Source organism: Geotrypetes seraphini, chromosome 14, assembly GCF_902459505.1.
Source record: "Geotrypetes seraphini chromosome 14, aGeoSer1.1, whole genome shotgun sequence".
Lineage (NCBI taxonomy): Eukaryota > Metazoa > Chordata > Amphibia > Gymnophiona > Dermophiidae > Geotrypetes > Geotrypetes seraphini.
Window position 1 is genome coordinate 612,784 of NC_047097.1, and position 20,459 is coordinate 633,242.

Here is a 20,459-nt window from a genome sequence, read left to right on the forward strand (position 1 = left end):
CTTCCAGTAACCCTTAGGGTTCACTACAAATGCGCCTGCCTAGCCTTCAAGTCTCTGCACGGTATCCTGCCTCCCCTTTTTCCACTATCTTGGAACTCCTCTAACCCCAACACCACTAGTTCCACTCAAAAATTCAAACTATCCTTCCCCTCTTTAAAAGGCATATCCCATGCAGGAAAACTAGGGACTTCCCTCTCCTTCAGGATCAGCGAACTCTGGAACAGTTTTACCACCCCGCTTCGGTGCCTGTCCTCCTTCCAACTCTTCCGAAAACATCTGAAAACTTGGCTCTTCTCCAAAATGCAATGACCTCTCCCTCTTCGATTTACTAATTCCCTCTAAGCCTCTCTTTCTAAGCCCTTCTACTTTTCATTGTAGTTTCTTTCTATACCAATTTTGTAAACCGTGTCGAGCTCTACTTCTGTAGAGAAGATGCGGTATACAAACTTAAGGTTTAGTTTAGTTTGAAACCTAAATTATCCTACCGAAACTAACTATCTACCAATGTAAGGAAACAGAATACTTGCTATGTAATGTAACCTGATTATCTTCCAATGTTATTAAGTCTATACCCTCAATCTGTATTCTCCAATGTAATGTACCCTCCTAGAAATGTCCAGTTCTCTTCTTATGTAATCCGCTTTGAACCACAAGGTACAAGCGGAATAAAAATCACTAATGTAATGTCACTAAACAAAGTGGTTCTCACCTTGTGTGGTGGTCTCTCCATCTGTTCCAGCTAGTGGAACAGTACCTTTATCAACCTGTGAAAAGAAGGTTATAGACATTTAAGGACATGTTAAGCATGCAGCTGGGAAACCAAGAAATTGTACAAGAACACTCTTTAATTATCTCTAGGCTGGATTATTGTAAGGGCATAACACAGAAAGACTTGAGAAGATTGCAAATAATACAAAATATGGCAATAAATATTATCACCAATTCAATAAAAATATGATCATGTGACACCACTTCTGAAAAAAGCACATTGGTTACCAGTCTCCTATAGAATCACATACAAAATTGCATTAAATATAGGTCCTTTTTGGATAGAACATTCATGTTTCAAGCAAGTAAACAGCAGTCTTGGTTAGGCAAGTCTTGATGAAGGGAGCCAGGTTAAGACTGCATTGTAATTCCTAAACAGAAGTCATACTAAATTTAATAATTCTATACTGACTATGTTGTACTTTTATTATTGTAAATCGCTGATTGTAAACCACCTAGAAGTCATACGATTGAGGCGGTATAGAAGAATAAAGTTATGTTATATTATGTTACTAACCTTCAAATGCACCAATATTTCTTGACCTTCTTCTTATACCGTATACTCCATTTAGGACATTAAGATCAACAGAGCAGCATCTTCTGACTATTCCCTCCCTAAAAGTTATTGGTACAAAGGAGGTCTACTATTTTTTTCAGTCATAGCCCCTCAGCTTTGGAATACTTTACCAAGTTATTTGCATGGAGAAACATCATTAGAAAAATTCAAAGGCTCTCTATAAAGTTTTCTGTATAAGGCTGCTTTTGAGAAACAGTGGTACCTTGGTTTGCGAACATAATTCATTCCAGAAGCATGCACGCAATCCAAAGTGCTCGGATATCAAAGCAACTTTCCCCATATGCCATAGGGCTGAGGAGGTTCGACCACGTGACACCCTGCTATTGGCAGCTGCACTGGCTGCCGACGGAGGCCTGAGTGAGGTTTAAATTTGCCTGCCTCTGCTTCAGAGTGCTATACGGCCTGACCCCCGGGTACATAACGGACCTTTTCACATTTTCTAATAACAGGCTCAAGAGAAACACACACCCGAAACTCATTTCCCCTCCACTTAGAGGCTGCAAAATGAAAAAACACCATGAACACCTTCTCTCTCACCGAGCAGTCCTGTGGGGCAAAGACCTAGACCAACTGCTTTCGCCCACTACATATGGGGAATTCGGGAAACGCCTAAAAACATACCTGTTTCAGAAATACCTAAACAATTGACCCGCTCTCCCTCTCCCTCCCCCTCCCTATTCCACCTGAACTTACAGCATTGTTATAAATATAATCTGTTATCTTCATCTTATCGTAACTTTACGTTGCTATTTATCCCCAACAGGTCCTGTCGGACATTATCTACTAAAATGTACATATTACATTTTCGCTCAGAAAATTGTATTTCTATACTATTGCCGCCTGAGGTCTCTGATCTCTGTATTTCCTCTGAATATCTACTTATTGTATTTCGCTGAATGTCCAGCACTCTTGATTGTAAACCGCCTAGAAATCGCAAGATTGTGGCGGTATAGAAGAATAAAGTTATTATTATTATTATTATAATGGCAACTCAGATGATTCGTTCCACTGACTTAATACCGGTAGGTACATCTCTCCGACCCGACACCCAACCCAAGCTGACACCCAACCCGACCCATATCTCTTCTTCTGTCTTCTCCCACTGCTGTCCTCCACTTTGACACCCCACCCCAAGAACCGGCTGTTGCTCCCCCGAGGCCACCGGCACTGCTCCCTTCCTTCGCAACCGTGATCGCCTCCTCCCCTCCCCAACTGACCGGCCCTGTCCTTACCCGTGCGCCGGTGCTAAAAGTGCCTGCCGCCGGTTCTCTGCTGGGCTGCTGCGGGGAGATGCTCAAACCCTTCTGGCTCTCACCCTCTCTGAGATTCTCGTGAGATCTCGAATCTCATGAGAATCTCGGAGAGGATGAGAACCAGAAGGCCTTGAGCATGCGTTCTACTCCACTCAGGATTTTGTAAACTTCAATCATATCTCCCCTCACTGTCTCTTTTCTAAGCTGAAGAGCACTAAATGTTTTAGTCTTTCCTTGTACGAGAGGAGTTCCATCCCCTTTACCATCTTGGTCGCTTTTCTTTGAACCTTTTCTAGCACCACTATATCTTTCTTGAGATAAGGAGACCAGAACTGAATGCAATGCTCCAGATGAGGTCGCACCATGGAGCGATACAGGGGCATTATAACATTCTTAGTCTTGTTTACCATCCCTTTTTTAATAATTCCTAGCATCCTATTCTCTTTTTTGGCTGCTGCCGCACATTGGGCAGAACATTTCATCATATTGTCTATAATGACACGCAGATCCTTTTCTTGGGCGCTAATCCCCAAGGTGGACCCTAGCATTCGGTAACTGTGATTCAGGTTATTTTCCCCAATGTGCATCACTTTGCATTTGTCCACATTAAATTTCATCTGCCATTTGGATGCCCAGTCTCCCAATTTTCTAAGGTCCGCCTGCAATTTTTCACAATCCGCATGCATTTTAACAACTTTGAACAGTTTAGTGTCATCTGCAAATTCAATCACCTCACTTGTGTTCCAATTTCCAGATCATTTATAAATAAGTTAAAAAAGCACTGGTCCCAGTACATAAGAACATAAGAATTGCCGCTGCTGGGTCAGATCAGTGGTCCATCGTGCCCAGCATTCCGCTCACGCGGCGGCCCTTAGGTCAAAGACCAGTGCCCTAACTGAAACTAACCTTACCTGTGTACGTTCTGAGCAGGAACTTGTCTAACTTTGTCGTGAATCCCTGGAGGGTGTTTTCCACTATAACAGCCTCCAGAAGAGCGTTCCAGTTTTCTACCACTCTCTGGGTGAAGAAGAACTTCCTTACGTTTGTACAGAATCCATCCCCTTTTAACTTTAGAGAATGCCCTCTCGTTCTCCCTACCTTGGAGAGGGTGAACAATCTGTCTTTATCTACTAAGTTTATTCCCTTCATTACTTTGAATGTTTCGATCATGTCCCCTCTCAGTATCCCCTTTTCAAGGGAGAAGAGGCCCAGTTTCTCTAATCTCTCACTGTACAGACCTCTGCGGCACTTCACTGTTTACTCTCCTCCAGCAATAGGAAAAGTCAGTCACCCATAGTCTTATCCACACCAAGCAAGAATCAGTCTAGGGAAGTGGTTTTCCAATCCTGTTCAACTGACCTCAGAGCCAGTTGGGTTTCAGGATACCCATAATTAATTTACAGGTTGAATCACTGCTGTAGAGAATGGTGCAGGAGTATTCACTGTTATGGGTATTCACATCTCCTGCAGTCCTAATCTCTTCCAGGACACCTTGTACATATCTCATCCATCTAAACACCTACCTTGATTCCAACTACAATGCCCTTCTCCTTGATGAGTTCTGGAAACAACTTTCCAGTTTTGGATTTTTGGTATAAGGTCTCATGAAAGAAGATCACTCCTCCAATATTCTCACATATGGAAGGATACACAGAAAAGAGAATGTCTCGGAAGAAGCGACGGTTTTCCTCTGTATTCTCCACATTAATCTTCTTAAGTCTGTTACCCATAGTGCCTAAAAAGAGAAGACAAGTCTTAGAAGTTAAGGCATTTAATGCTCAGAAATCCAATATCTCCACTCAAGACAAGGAAATTTACCCTCGGATGTGATTTGATTTTAATATTTGATATACCGCTAAAAACCAAAAGTGTTTACAATTCTAAACATACACAATATAAATCATTAATACTAAAAGCAAAATACAATACAGCAAGTCCCATTAAATGATAGAAATATCATTGAGATCAGTCGGTAGGAAACTAACTCAAATGAAAATTGACATTAAAAAGCCAGGTCTAACATTTTCTGAAAAGTTACATAGCCCTTTGTTGCAGTTCATTTGTTAACTTATTTCACAAACTTGGTCATGCATACATAACATAACATCGTGCTTATTAACCACGTAGCTGTAAGTTCAACGTGGTTTACAAAAGACTATAAACAAAGAACAATATTACTAGAAGCAAAATAAATCACTTAACCAAGTATTTTGAAAAAAGTTAAGTTTTCAGCTGAGTTCTTAAGTATTTGTAAGAATGAGCAGTGAGCAATAATGATCGAAAGCTTTGCTGTAGTCAATGAAACAAAGGTATAGGGGTTTTTGGTATTCTTTGTTCTTCTCCAATATCCATCTAACATTGGCAATAATGTCGCTTGTTCCTCAACCTTTTCTGAAACCTGCCTGAACTCTGGGTAGTCCTTGTTCAATATATGATTAGAGCCTTTGTTGCATTATTTTCAGCAATATTTTGCTGGCGTGTGTAATTAATGCAATTGTTCTGTAGTTGTTACAGTCCTTGGTGTCACCTTTCTTATAGGTATGAATAATGATCTTCTCCAATTGATTGGCCATTTTTTTCCTTCCAAATTTGTTGATACAGTCGAGTGAGGGCCACGATAGGACCTTCTGAACCTTTTATTAATTCAGTTGGAATACTGTTGATACCAGGTGACTTGGTTTTTTTTAAATTTAGTTGTTGTTATGACTTAAAATAGTTGATTCTTCTTTGGCTTCAGTTTCTAGTTTATTTTCCCCAATTTTATTGTCATTGCCTTGCTTGTATAAATTATCTGTATATTCTTTCCATCTCTTTTTAATAATTTCTGGATCATTCAATATCATTCCATTGGCGTCTTTTAAACATCCCCAGTTGAGGTTAGAAGTTCTGCCATAATCTCTTAATCTCCTGAAAAGCTAATCTGGTTTTTCCATTTACATGTTCTGATTCAATTTTCTGTCAAATATCCACGAGATATTGTTCTTTGTCTTGCCGAACTTCACATTGAAACACTCGGTTCATTTGTGATACTTTTTCTTTATCACCAGAAAGTTTTGCTTGTCTTTTCTTCTGCTACTATTTTGGTTTCTTCCAAGATCTGAGGTGATTTTTTTTGGCTTTTTTCTTCTGAAATATTTTTTTTTTTTAGCTTTATCACTAATTACACTTTTGATGTCATGCCATAACTCTTTGGGCTTTCTATCTCCTGTATTAAGCAAGGCAAACCTGTTTAGTTTTATCCAATAGTCTGATGGAATGTTTTCAATGTCGTATTTTGGGATATCTTCTTGTGAAGCTTCACCTTGATCTTGCATGTGAAAAGCTTGTGGTTGCTTCCAAATCAGCTCCTGGGTTAGTACTTACAGTAAAAACTGTAGATTTTCATCTCTGTCCTTTGCAGATGTAATCAGTTTGATTTCGACTTGGAGAGGTCTTTTATTACCTGTGGCTAAATGATTTCATATGAGAGAACTGAACTGTTCCCTTAAGAAAATTTAAATTATTTTTGTTTATACCATGATGGACATGTGAATTGGAGCTGTCTGACAATAGACAGACCTCTGCTCTAGGGTGAGTGAACAGCGTTGCACTAGTTTGCAAGATTTCACTGGAGACTATTCCTCCAAATAAAGAACAGGATTTGAACTTACCTACAGACTCATCAGCTGCCAGGATTCCTTTCCCTTTCTCCACAATATGCTGGGCATTGCTCGAGAGCTCCTTCTTCTGCTCCATAGTGAGGGGTGAGAATGGGTGAGTCATGGTTGCAGGTCTTGAGTTTAAGAAACAAAACACAAAGATATTAGCATTGCAGCTTGGATCAGATGGATCCAAGACAAGGGCAGAATGGGACATTTTTACATTTTCAGCTACCTCTTTTTGCCTTCTTCACAATCTGGGTTTCTGTATCTCACTCTACGGGTGTATTGAGTTGGGCTTCCTTATATCCAATATCCTCTCTGGCCTAATGCTTTTCACAGGCTGCAAGTGAGAAGTTATTATAGTTTTCCCATGCTGAGCTTCCGCTTCAAAACATGGACTGAAGCTAAGGGGGGACAAGTTCAGGACAAATATCAGGAAATGCTGCTTCACACAACGAGTGGTGGACACCTGGAATGCTCTCCCAGAAGAGGTAATTGCAAAATCCACCGTTCTAGGATTTAAGGGTAAGCTAGATGTACATCTCCTTATGAGTGGAATAAAGTGATACGGGTAAGGGTAAACTAGATGCACATCTCCTTATGAGAAGCTTAGAGTGATATGGGGACTAAAACTATGCCAGGGTACACCTGGCGGGGCCTCCGTGTGTGCGGATCGCCGGACTTGATGGACCTAGGGTCTGATCCGGAGATGGCAATTCTTATGTTCTTATGTAAGTCTGTTGAAATGCAGATGGTTTGTCCATTCATCACCAAGTCCAACTCTTGTTGAGAAAGAACCAGGAGTAGGTTTACCAGGTAGCTCTGGGTCATGCAGGATAGGTTGGTCCAGCCCTGGTTTTACTTTGTGACTGCAATAAATTAAAATCAGGGGTGGATTAGCTTGTCCTTGATCTGGAGCCACCTGGCAACCCTAAGCCAGGAGGGATCTGAACAAGTTCATATAGAACAGGAGTTCTCAAACCAGTCCTCGGGACCCACCTAGCCAATCGGTTTTAAGGATACCTACAATAGACTTTGCAGTTAGCACACATTAATATTTACTGTTATAATAAACATAGAAAATTTTTTAAAGAAATACTGGGGTTGCCCAATGCGGAAAATTTCCCAATAAATAATTATTATGTTCCTCAAAGAAAAATAGAACCCGCCCAGGAGGTGGACCATCTGGTTACAAATGAAATAAATTTGACAGAGTTTTTGGAAGATAGCCAGGATGTGATCCAGAGTAGGTCCACTCTGGTAATAACATGCATGAGTGAGATAGACAAAATGTTAATAATGAAACTTTACTTTAAAAATAGGTTGACAAAATTTTGTGGAGACTTGGTTAGAATTTTTCCAGATGTCTCTAGAGCTACGCAATTAAGAAGGAAAGAATTTCTGAAATTAAAAGGTAGAGTCTTAGCTCTAGAGCAGGGGTGTCCAACCTTTTGCCTTCACTGGGCCGCATTGGTCGGAAAAAAATGTTTCTGGGGCTGCACAAATGTGCAAACTCTGCAGCAAGACAGAGGAGGGAGCAGGCAAGACGGTAAACACCCGGGGGCAGCAGAAGAAAACACTGCATCGTCCTCAACCGGGGCCGCACAAAATTCTTCACTGGGCCAGGTTGGACACCCCTGCTCTAGAGGCATCTTTTTACCTAAAATTTCCATGCAAATGTCTTGTTAAGTTACAAGACATTGAATATGTTTTTTGGGATCCCATTCAATTGCAACAATTTTTAATAGCTCGAGAACAGAAATGAGTTAGTAATAAAGAGCTTTTAGTTCCACTACTGAGGAATAAGAGGATATAAGAATCCCTAAATAGTAGGGAATGGTTTAGGATTTGCGAGGGTGAATGGAGAACCACTTCCTTAGTTTTTTCTTTATAATTTGTCTATTTGAAATTGTATCATGTCTCCCCATTGTTGTGGGCTTGGAAAGGAATTCTGTATGAATAACTAAATATTGCTGAAATTTGTGTAAGAACCTTTTTTTTCTTCGTATCATCTGATATTGTAATTATTAAACTTATAAATAAAAAAAATAATAATAATAATAAACACAGAAACATGACAGCAGATAAAGGCCAAATGGCCCATCCAGTCTGCCTATCCTCTCCTTTCTATAAGAAATCTCACATGTTCTTGAATTCAGACAGTCTTGTCTCCACCACCTCTACCGAGAGACTATTCCATGCATCTTACCACCCTTCCTATAAAAAAAATATTTCCTTAGATTACTCCTGAACCTATCATGGCAGAGTTTTCCTTCATTGAAAAAAAAAAAATAAAAAATTCACCTCCTGTACATTAATGCCACAGAGAATGGAGGGGGGGGGGGTGCATAGTATCTCCTCCGAGACATTCACAACTAATATGGATAACTCTTCAGAAGTCAGTGGTTCCCAAACCTGTCCAGGGGAACCCCCAGCCAGTCAGGATATCCAATGAGAGATTTGCACAACTTCTCTAGTGCATGCAAATTTCATTGTGGATATCCTGACAAATAAACTACATGCAAATCTCTCTCATGAATGTGCACTGAGTATCCTGAAATCCTGATTGGCTGGGGGGTTCCCCTGGACAGGTTTGGGAACCATTGTGTTAAGTGCACCCATACTGATAGCACATGAGTACCACATATATGTCAAGGCTCCTTCTTCTACAACCCACTCAGCTATCACACCAACTCAGCATGCATTCAACTCACAAATTGCTGTAGGCCAGGGGTGTCCAACCTTTTGGCTTCCCTGGGCTGCATTGGCCAAAAAAAATGTTTCTGGGGCCGCGCAAACGCTGCAGCAAGACAGAGGAGGGAGCCGGCAAGATGGTAAACACCCGGGGGCAGCAGAGGAAAACACTGCATCGCCCTCAACCAGGGCCGTAGGTTGGACATCCCTGCTGTAGGCTGTCACACCAGCTTGGTAACCATTACTGTGCTCATGCAGTAACAGAGCATGCTAAATTGGATATGCTTAACATACTTTAGTTAAGAGACCTCCAAATGTTTTTCCCTTTTTCAATCTTCCTGTCTGTGAGCAGAGATCAAAGATCAAATTTGAATTTGACCCCTCCCTCCACGCCAACCAAAGTAAATAGTGTACAATCAGCAGCACTTTATCTCCTGGTAACAATTTAACTTGAGCTTAGAGCAAAGTTCAATAGTGCCAACAAAGCAGAATTAAAGAAAAACAATGGTGGTGGGGGACAGCGAGAAGAGGGAAAGAGAGAGAGGGAGAGGAATGTCTATAGCTGTTAACAAGAACAGCAGATTTCATTGTAATACACGAGGCCAGTGATGGGAGTTTAGGAAACCCAAGGATAACAGCAGACTCGTTTATACAAGGTGGGAAGATAAGCCCTGAAGCACACATTCCAGGCTAAGTTTATAAGTCAGCCAAGTTGCACTCACTTCTTCCCTCTGCCATAATATCCTTGTACACTCAAGGTAACGTGTAGAAATAAAACAAAACCAAAAGGAAAAAAAATACATTTTTTATTGGACTAACTTAATGAATTTATTAATTCATTCAATCTTCTATACCGTTCTCTCAAGGGACCAACAATCTATCTAATGTACCTGGGGAATGGGGGGATTAAGTGACTTGCCCAGGGTCACAAGGAGCAGCGTGGGTTTGAACCCACAACCCCAGGGTACTGAGGCTGGAGCTTTAACCACTGCGCCACAAGGGAGCCAGTGTTCTTTTTTCAGTGAAGGAATAATATGGTCAAACTTGGATGCATTATGAATCCATTGGGTTAATTGTAGTCTACATATGTGTGTTTGACATAATCCGGCGTAAGGAGAATTGCAATAGTCAATTTCTGTGTTAGTCCATTCTTCAAGGTAATATGTAGAAATAAACAAGCACATAAAGGAAAAAAGTAATACCTTTTTTATTGGACTAACTTAATGTAGTTTACGATTAGCTTTTGAAGGTAACCCCTTCTTCCTCGGATCAGAAACAAGCAAATGTTGGAAAAATCAGTATATATGAATGCATTTCAGTGGTAGTTGGAGACAGACAGAGGTGACAAAACAGTTTGAATTTCCAGTCATAATGGGCGTAGAATCGCTATAGAACAACATTCCCCCATTACAGATTCTTTAAAACATCTACCCTGGACCACCAACACTCACCAGAAGCTATTACAGCATTGATCAAATTCATCCTAACTGGCAACTATTTCTGCTTTGGGCACAAGGATGGAACCACAATATGCAAACCTCTTCATGGCAGAACTAGAGGAGACATTTGTAAATACGTATCAAACAAAACCCCTGAAATACTACCAGTATATTGATGACATTTTTATGATTTGGACTGAGGGAGAAGAGACTCTCAAACAATTTTACAACTTTCTACAGATACCACCCTATCATCAAATTCAAAATTTGACTATTTCTCAGAAAAAGTCAATTTTCGAGACACCACAGTCTCTATTAACAGGAAACCTACCTCCACAACTGCAGCTTCCACCCCTCACATCTAAAAAGATCCATTATACACGACACCACTGTATCTGCTCTGACCCAAGAGACAGAGATAAACATCTAGAAACCCTGACTGAATCCTTCAGACAAAAAGGACACTATCCAATATATCCATCCTGGTGCATTTAGTCCAATAAAAAAGTATCACCTTTATTCTTTTTGTTTTATTGCTATACATTACCGAGAAACAGATCAAGGGCTTCAAGCAGGTCTGAAGCAGTTCATCAAGACAGACTTCTTTCTAAAAAATCTTCTCAACAGCTCGAAATCAGTCCAAGGGTCCCAGATAAACTCTCTCAAACTAACTTGGCTTATGCACAGAGACACCAAGGATGGCTCTTCCAATACCTGGAGATGTTTCTCATGGGTCCCAGCCACATTTAAAACCAGTTCTGGCAGATGTACATGCCAAAACCAGACATATTCTAATCAATAAATAGAAAATAAAATGACTTATTCTACCTGTTCATTTTATTTTTCTAATTGTGTTGGTCCCGGTCTCAGGTTTCTGCTTTCCTCTATATTTTCTTAAGTACTTGAAGAGTATTAATCTACAAACAAATTTCATAAGAATAGCCTTACTGGGTCAGACCAGTAGCCCATTCTCACACTGGCCAATCTAGGTCTCTAGTACCTGGCCAAAACACAGAGTAGCAGCATTCCATGCTACCAATCCAGGGCAAGCAGTGGCTTCCCCCATGTCGTTCTCAAAACAGACTATGGACTTTTCCTCCAGGAAATTGTTCAAACCTTTCTTAAAACTAACTATGCTAGCCACTCTTACCACAACCTCTGGCAACGCGTTCCAAAGCTTAACTATTCTCCGAGATGGAGAAGAGGTAAAACTAGAGGTTATGAAGTTGTCCATTTGGATTTCTTTTCTCTCCAAAATTCGACCCTTCCTCTCCACGCACACTACCAAAACCCTCATCACATCATACTTACTGGAACTTGCTACTCTCCTCAGGTCTTCCGCTCAGCCATCTTTCCCCCTCCCCCCTCCAATCCATCCAGAATTCAGCTGTACAACTCATATTCTGAGAGATCCACTATTCTCACGTTACCCCTCTCCTAAAGGCAACTTCATTGGCTTCCCATCCGTTTACAAATACAATTCAAACTCCTCTTACTGACCTACAAATGCAATCACTTGGCTGCCCCCCCCCCCAACAAGCTCCGATCAACTGGTAAGTCCCTACTATCTGTGCCATTTTCCTCCTCTGCCAACTCCAAACTCCGTCCCTTCTATCTTGTTGCGCCATATGCTTGGAACAAACTGCCTGAAACCCTACCTCGGGTTCTGTCTCTGGCAGTCTTCAAGAACAAGTTAAAAGTCAACTTCTTCAAAGCTGCTTTCAACTAACTCCTCTCACCTTGGTTCTACATCTCCAGCCCTATATGTCATTGTCTGTCCAAGTTAATATTATAAGCTCTTCTGGGCAAGGACCGTCTATCAAATGTAAAGCGCTGCGTACATCTTTCAGCGCTATAGAAGTGATAAATAGTAGTAGTAGCAGCAAGCTGCAATGAGCACTACAACATGCTCTCTTCCTGTCTGTGTGGGGGATGGGGGCACCAAGATGTCCTATAGTAAGTTTCAAATGCGCTACCTACATGGATCGGAGAGTGGCCATTTCTACATTAATCTGTGTGTTAGCATTGCCAGCGCAGGATTACCATAGTAACATAGTAAATGATTGCTGATATAAGACCTGAACGGTCCATCCAGTCTGCCCATTAGTTATACCCATTAAAAATATATGATTAAATTAACTTGTCTCTTCGTTGATATTGTCCTAGGTTCCAAATGCTGAAATCGTCCTAGTTCACTCCAGCTTGTCCAACCATCCTGTTTGCAAGATATCTACCATAGTGCATGAGCCCTTACCAATAACAACTCAAAGCTAATTATCGTTAATGGCTGCATGGCCATTAAGCCAGAAAATGGTACGTCTGCCATTTTCCAGATGTGGTAGAAATGGGAAAGGGTGTGTCAAGTCTACTTTCTTATCACAGCTTTGAAAAAGGACCCCAAAAAGTGTGCATCCCCTTATAAAATTACCTTCTTAAAAGTGTAAGCTTCACAGGGTAGGGACCTGTTCCTTGAGTTGTGTCTTATGCTGCTCTGGGCTGCACATTGGCAGTGCCACAAAGCCAACAAATATTACAGTATTGCTATGAAATTAAACAGCAAAAGCCTACAGGGAAGTTCCAGGAAAGATTTCCGTTAATATTAGTTTGAACACTACTGCCAAAGTCATCATCTTTAATAAAACAAACAAAAGCCAAGGAACCTGAAGAACAGGCTTCCAAAAGTGTCATTTTTCTTAAATTGGCTTCTGCAGACATGAGAATAGATTCATGATTTTAGTATATATGGAATATTTTGATTTCAAATTGTAAAGAAAACATCTCATATTTCAGAATGCCTCACCTCCCAAAAGATGTCACCATTTCTACCTTTCTCGTTGTAATACATGGATACTTCATACCTAATATATTTCTGGAACTGAAGGGCCGATGACCAATAAATGTCAAACCAAGCTCAGATTCAAGGCTGGGAGTCCCTTTGCCAAAATTCAGCCCGGCAGAGGCTGAAAAACTGCTGTGTGGATACCCCTCCCCCTCCTTCAGCCTCACAGAACAGTGGTATCTACACAGCATTTTTCAGCCTGCGCCGTGCTGAATTTTGGCGGTCCCTGAAGAAGGGGCTTGGCTGGACATTTATTGGTCATCGGCCATTCAGCTCTAGAAAACCAACACTTAAAGCAGAGTGATGATTTCACTGAGACTGGATATCTATACAGTTAAATGGTCTCTTTAACTAGCAGAATCTGTTGATGAACTTTAATGAATATATGAAATGTGGCCGCTGTGAGTTTTTTCCGTTTTGCTTACAGGACTGGGGTAAAAACTTTTTTGCTTATTGATTGATTTGATATTCTTTATCACTATTTTGGTATTAGGTTCATTCACTGTAAGAGCACACAATTGGGACACCCAGGCTTGCAGGTGTCTTAATTTAGGTACAGTAGGTATTTTTCTGTTTCTAGGAGGCTCAGAATTACAATAGTGAAAAAAAGTCAAAGTGGGACTTGGACCTGGGTCCCTTGGATTGCAATTTACTATTCTAGCCAGTGCCCTCCTCTCCGTACCTGCACTCTCCCTTCCCCCCCCCCCATACCTCATAATCTTTGCCAATGTGAGTGACTTTTTTCCAGCATGCTCCTTGTGTCAGCTTTGGATTTCCCTCCGACGTCACTTCCTGGCCCCTTGACTCAAAAGCGGTTCAGAGGGGAACCAGACTGTCTCGAGCAACATGCGGGAGAAGTTGCTCAAGCTAGTGAAGATCTACAGAGGTATGGGGTGGGAGAGAGTGGGATGGCGCCATCATGGCAAGGCAGAGATTCCCCACTGGTCGCCGTACATGAAGAAGGACACAGTACTACTCGAAAGGGTCCAGAGAAGAGTGACTAAAAGGAGGCAGGGGACAATGGAGAGTTGTCAGAGCAGGCTGGAGGAGGGAGAGGCGGAGGCAGATTGGTCGAAAACTCGAGATTAATTTTGTGGACCTTATCATTAAGTAATCAGATGTGGTCTGGGAGAAAGCGAAGAAGTCGGAGGTAAGGGCACCTTTGATACAGAGAAGAGTGTGGCAAAGAGATGGCAAGGGTTGGATCTGAAAGAATTAGTCAAATGGGTGTAATAGTCTTCTTTTGCAAGTGACAGGGCAGCTTTGAAGGTTAGCGTGACTTTGAAGCGTTAAGGGGCTGGAGGAGTTGCCGTACAGTGAGAGATTAGAGAAACTGGGCCTCTTCTCCCTTGAAAAGAGGAGACTGAGAGGGGACATGATCGAGACATTCAAAATACTGAAGGGAATAAACTTGGCAGATAAAGACAGATTGTTCACCTTTTCCAAGGTAGGGAGAACAGGAGGGCACCCTCTAAAGTTGAAAGGGGATAGATTCCATACAAACGTAAGGAAGTTCTTCTTCACCTAGAGTGGTGGATAGCTGGAACGCTCTTCCGGAGTCTGTTGTAGGGGAAACACCCTCCAGGGTTTCAAGACAAAGTTGGACAAGTTCCTGCTAAACTGGAACATACGCAGGTGAGGCTGGACTCATTTAGAGCACTGGTCTTTGATCTGAGGGCCGCCGCGTGAGCGGACTACTGGGCACGATGGACCACTGGTCTGACCCAGCAGCGGCATTTCTTATGTTCTTATGACTCTAGCCATTAAGCCTCTTCTCCGACTTGATTTCTTCCCTATTCACGGTAAAATACCTGCATATAGGGCCCTTTTTACAAAGCCATGGTAGCAAGTCCAGGCCTGGCAAATGCAATGCAGCCCATTGGAACTGAATGATCTGTATTGCATTTGTCCTGTGGGAATCATGGCTTTATAAAAGGGACCCATAGAGCCTAGTTTTCCTTTCCAATTTCACTTTCAGGATAGAGGGAAAGGACAGAAACCACTGGTAGATTAGGGAAGGGTCATGCCTTAATCCCTCTAGTGGTTAGCTGCTCAATTAAAACAATGTTTTGTAACAATTCTAGATAAAAACACCCTTTTTTAGGCGTAATTTTTCTTCCCATTTGAAAATCCCTGTTGGATGACCTACTTTTGGGTCCTCGCTCACACAACACCCCCCCCCCTTTGCTATTTGGATGAACAGTATAGTGCAATATGTTAAAAATTCTGGGCTTTCCAAATTTAGGATTTGGTCGTTTCTGCTTTGAAAATGATCAACAATGTTCTACTCACTTCTGGGATTATTTGTTAGACCAGCCTCATCAATATTCAGGCCATTTAACAATTTAAACTACCCAATATTATCCATATAGTTTCAAAAAATGCATAGATAATGAACTGATGTTTGGTCACCTGCTGGCCAGTGCAAAAATACCTTTGACTATCAGCTCGGATATATTTTAGTATGGAAAATGTCTGGTTACAGTGTTTTAAAACATTTGCACAGAAGGAAAGTCCTCCATTGCTCTAAAGTAGAGAGTTGCACAGGAACAGAAATCAAACCCATCCCCGCCCGTCACTGGTAGAATCAAACCCATCCTCGTCTGTCCCCGCTGGAATCAAATCCGTCCCCGCCCATCCCTATAAACTTCAGAAGTAGTTATTTCATTTAATTATGCTACTGAATGACAGAGACCCATTTACAAATAAGCAAAGACACTATTAATTTGGAAATATTAATTGTGAAGAATACATACTTTGTAAACGGGTTTCTACCAAAGCCTCTGATGAGGACCCCCAAGCTGTCAGCTGAGGACTTCCTCTGCAGTTGGCCGGGGGTCCCTTTTGCCAAGTTTGGCAGGCAGCAGTAGCATCCCTGAGTCACAGATGCTGGCACCTCGGTGGCTCATGGATGTTGCCAGCGACTGCTGCGCTTGGTGGAGGGGAGTTCAGGCCGTCTCTAGAGGAGGTCCTCTGCTGGTGGTGCTTGGGGATCCCCACCAGCCACAACAAGGGTCAACACATACTCCAGCACTGGAGAAATAAAGCCAAACATTAATTTCCTTTTCTTTTGAATACAATACGAAGACATCTGCTATATACATTTTCCAAAGCTAACATATTTTAGTCAATAAAGTCCATTTTTTACCTTTGTTGTCTGGATACTTATTTTTCCATCAAGTTGGTCCCAGTTTCTTTTTTCCGCTTTCCCGTCTCCTGCAAATTCTTCTGTTGCTATCCACTGGCTCCTCCTACCATAGTCCAGAATTTATCCCTTTCTCATCTTTCGCCCCGTCCACCAGCCCCATGCCCAACATTGCTCCTATCACCCCTTCCAGTCTGTTTATGGATCTCATGTTCTGAAAAAATCAGATTATATTTTTTTCTTTCATCAAACTTATTCTTTATTTTAAATGGAACACATTCTAAAACTATACTTAAAGTGCACTGAAGCTCCTTCCCTCAAGACTGTACCTCTCCCGAGTGCTGCTGCACTTTTTCGCAGGGCAGCGGGCCCTGCACACTCCATGTGGCCAACGCATCCAACGTCAGCTCTGACGTCGGGGGAAGATTTCTGGGTTGGCTATGTACTGGGAGTGCTGTGTTGCAGGAGGGCAGAAAAAGAAGACGAGTCACTCTGCTCTAGCTGCCTCTCAGCCCCGCGGGATCCCCGTGACCATAAGGGGGAAACCACGGGATCCCCGCGGGATTCCCGTCATCCCGGTTCCCGTGCAGCTCTCTACTCTGAAGTCCTGTTGTGTAGATTTTATCATTTATATTCTGTAACATCTAGGGTAAATCATAGGTTATAGGTGAGATAAAAATTTTGAAATAAATGAGGCTCCGATATCAGCTTTTCTAAACCCTCATTAATTTAACTTAATTTCATTTATAGATATATATTCCAAAATTTATAAGCACAGCAAGGACACAAGGCTTCAGCTGTTGCCCATAAGCTGGGCACAAAAACTGCAGAAGTCAGCTTGATTTAACAGCCTTGAATTTGCACATCCCCCCCCCCCCCCCAAGATTTTGAGCTACTATTAAAAAATGTTATTTATGTGGAGGGGTAAATTTTATGTCTAAATCAGTTTAGACATTTAGCAGAAAACGCTCAAAAATCCAGCACCAAGCATGGCCATTTTCAAAAGTGCAAAACGTCAATTTTGTTTTTTCATAAATGAATGTGTTTGTTCTCTATGCTAGAAAATGACATGGGGACAAATTTCCCCCGCTCCATGAGTTCTTTTCCTGCCCCATTCCTGTAAGCTCCATCCTCATTTGCACAAACCTCAAACACTATAAAATTATAAGTGTTAGAGGCTTATGCGATTAAGGCAGAGCTTACAGGAATGGGGCAGGGACGGGAAAATTGAGTTCCTGCAGGGATTGTCATTCTCTACTCTGTGCATCTATTTTATTGAACAATTCCCCCCCCTCCACCCCACCCAAAAAAAGCACAAATGCATCCAAAACAGAACAAAACCATTGGGATGTAGGAGGGGCTAGTGCAGCGGCAGGGAACTCCGGTCCTCGAGAGCCATATTCCAGTTGGGTTTTCAGGATTTCCCCAATGAATCTGCATGAGATCTATTTGCATGCACTGCTTTCAATGCATATTCATTGGGGAAATCCTGAAAACCCGACTGGAATACGGCTCTCGAGGACCAGCATTCCCTACCCCTGGGGGCTAGTGGGTACAGTGGAATTAGGATGGAGTTTGGAAAGCTCACAAATTCTACCATAAGTGTAGTGGTTAGAGTGGAGTATGGGTCCAAGTTCTCATCTCTATGGTTCACTAAACTGCCCACCAGGCTACTCCAGGAACCTGCTTGCTGATCTAATAGGACTGGTATAAAGGCAGATATGCACAAATTCATTCATATCTTTGGGGGGTGCGAAATAGAGAATGACACGGTGACAAAATTCATCACCGTTCCCGTCCCCGCAAATGAAGTGGGGAGAGATAGATCCAGGGTACATCTCTCCCAACCTCTCTACTGCCACATCCAACATTCCTCCCTCTCTCATCCCCCAGGTCACGTGTAGCATTTTTCACCACTGATCACCAGCCCCATACTCATTTCTCCTTCTATCACCCCTCTCCAGCACAATGCCACATCTCGCCCTCCATCACTATGTCCAACATTCTTCTTCCTTGCATCCCCTTCAATCTGTCCCTCTGTTCCCTCTCCACCACCATATTCAACATTTCTCCCTCTCATCCTACTATTCCCCATGCATCCCTACCTCATTCCTTTCTCTCTCTATGCCCAATGTTCCTTTCTTCCTTTTTCCATGTGGACCATTTCTTTCCCTGTCACTCACACACTCATGCCCAACAATTCTTCTTTTCTATTCCCTCCCTCCTATGTCCCAAGTTAGTGCCCCCTTCTATGTCCAATGTTCATGCTCCCTTCCTTCCTTGTGTCCCAAATTCATGCCCCTCCCATGTCCCAATGCACTCCTTCCCCCCACCCTCCTTTCTCCCAGATCATGTCCCCTCTCTCCCTTACTTGCTCGCTCCAGGGCCGCCCAGCTGGGCTGTTCCTTCTGCCTTCTGCAGCACTTGTTGCAGGGACACGCAGGGCAGCAGCTCACATGCTGAATGTAGCTGACCCACAAGCCTTTCCTCTGATGTCAGTTCTGACGTCGGAAAGGTTTCTAGGTCAGCCACGTGCAGCGTGAAAGAACCACTAACTCGTCTCTGCCACAAGTGTCACTGAAGGCAGGAAGGAACAGCCTACCTGGAAGGAAGTAACTGGGATTCCCCGCTAACCTGGCTTTCCTCTAACGTCAGCTCTGATATCGGAGGGAAGCCTTCTGGGTCGGGATCAGTAGAGGGGGGCTGCAGGAAGGAGGACATGAGATCCCTGCTGGTGGCAGAGGGTTCGGTGGGGGGTGGGAGAGGGGGGGCGGGCAGGCAGGCAATAAGGACAAGGGATCCTCTGCGACAGCGGCCATTAAGGAGGAAGGGGGTGGGGGACCTGCATGGTGCCGCCTACCCCCAACAAGCGGCTCACATACCTCTTAAGGGTGAACATACTGCTTGTTGAAAACCACTGATTTAGACACACTGTACCATAGAAATTTGTCTAGAAAATAGGTTTCAAAAATATTAAATTGGAAGGATTTGGCGAGAAAAATGTCTAGCTGCCTCTTTATGCCACTTTTTGGGCGTTTCTCTTTATTGAAAATGAGCTCCATATTAACACAGAATATGGGCCTATAAACTGTGTCATTTTGGCGCCTAACTTAAGCGACAAAGCCTTTTAAAACCTTCCTTAAAAGATGGCGTTTATGGAAGCGCCTAAGGACACCCCTCCTTCTCTTCCCCCGTACCTCTAGTTAAAGTTGTTGCTCGCAGCATCAACCATGTGCTCCTCGCGATCCCATCGACTCTCCCATTAATGTTACTTCTGGGTGCCACGCATAGGAGGTGACGTCAGTGGGAGAGCCGATGGGGTCACGAGGAGCACGTGGCTGACCTCCATGAGCAACAACTTCAACTAGAGGTACAGGGGAAGGAAAAAGGGGGGCACCCCTCACCCTCTCTATGCCACTGCCAAGTTACTCTCATTATTAATATTATACCATTAACTTGTGCTATTTTTAGCAAAAGTCCCATTTTAACTAAAAACTGGACTTAACTGTAAAATAATATCTTAACTGTAACTCACATTAACTTCCCCCTTTAATAAAAGAAAAGAGAAATGGCTCTAGAAAATCACTGCTATATGTAATAAAAGTGAGCTATGTATACGACGATCAAGCATCAGTTGTGGTTGCCACAGACTCAGGGCCAGATGCTCTAAAATCGCCATTAAAATCCGGTGGGTTGCTGTGGTGCAGCAAAACAGCAAACGCTCCAAAAACCTTGTTGGAGAAGGTGCCCTTCATGTGTAGAGCCTCTTGCTGCTCAGCTGTTCGGGGCAAGAAGAGCCATAACCTATGCTGAGACTAAAAGTGGCAAAACTTTAGGCTTTCATAAGCTAAGAAAGTAGCTTAGAGGCTAGGGTAGCTGTCTGAGAGCCTGATGATCTGTGTTCAAGACTTGGATGAACCAGCTTAAGTAACTTTTCTGCCCCTTGTGTTTGGTTAACTTATACAGCACGGATCCTCCCATTTATTCCCATCAGGTCAAGCATAGTGGACCTCTGCTGAGAATAAGTGCCAAAATTTGAAGCAACAGATAACCTGGGGAGGTTATCTGTTGCCACTGAGGTAGTCAGAATTACTACTATTAAT

General features: G+C 42.5%; 1 protein-coding gene across 3 annotated transcripts in view; it reads right to left on the reverse strand.

The window, feature by feature from the left end:
- ALDOB (aldolase, fructose-bisphosphate B) overlaps positions 1-20,459 on the reverse strand; it is a 269,623-nt gene that overhangs the window by 38,982 nt on the left and 210,182 nt on the right. For all 3 annotated transcript variants that reach the window (XM_033920844.1, XM_033920845.1, XM_033920843.1), the window contains exons 2-4: positions 6,249-6,370; positions 4,122-4,333; positions 710-764 (exon numbers count right to left, since the gene is read on the reverse strand). In XM_033920844.1, the coding sequence (XP_033776735.1) occupies positions 710-764; positions 4,122-4,333; positions 6,249-6,370 (389 nt within the window). The remainder of the gene's footprint in view (positions 1-709; positions 765-4,121; positions 4,334-6,248; positions 6,371-20,459) is intronic.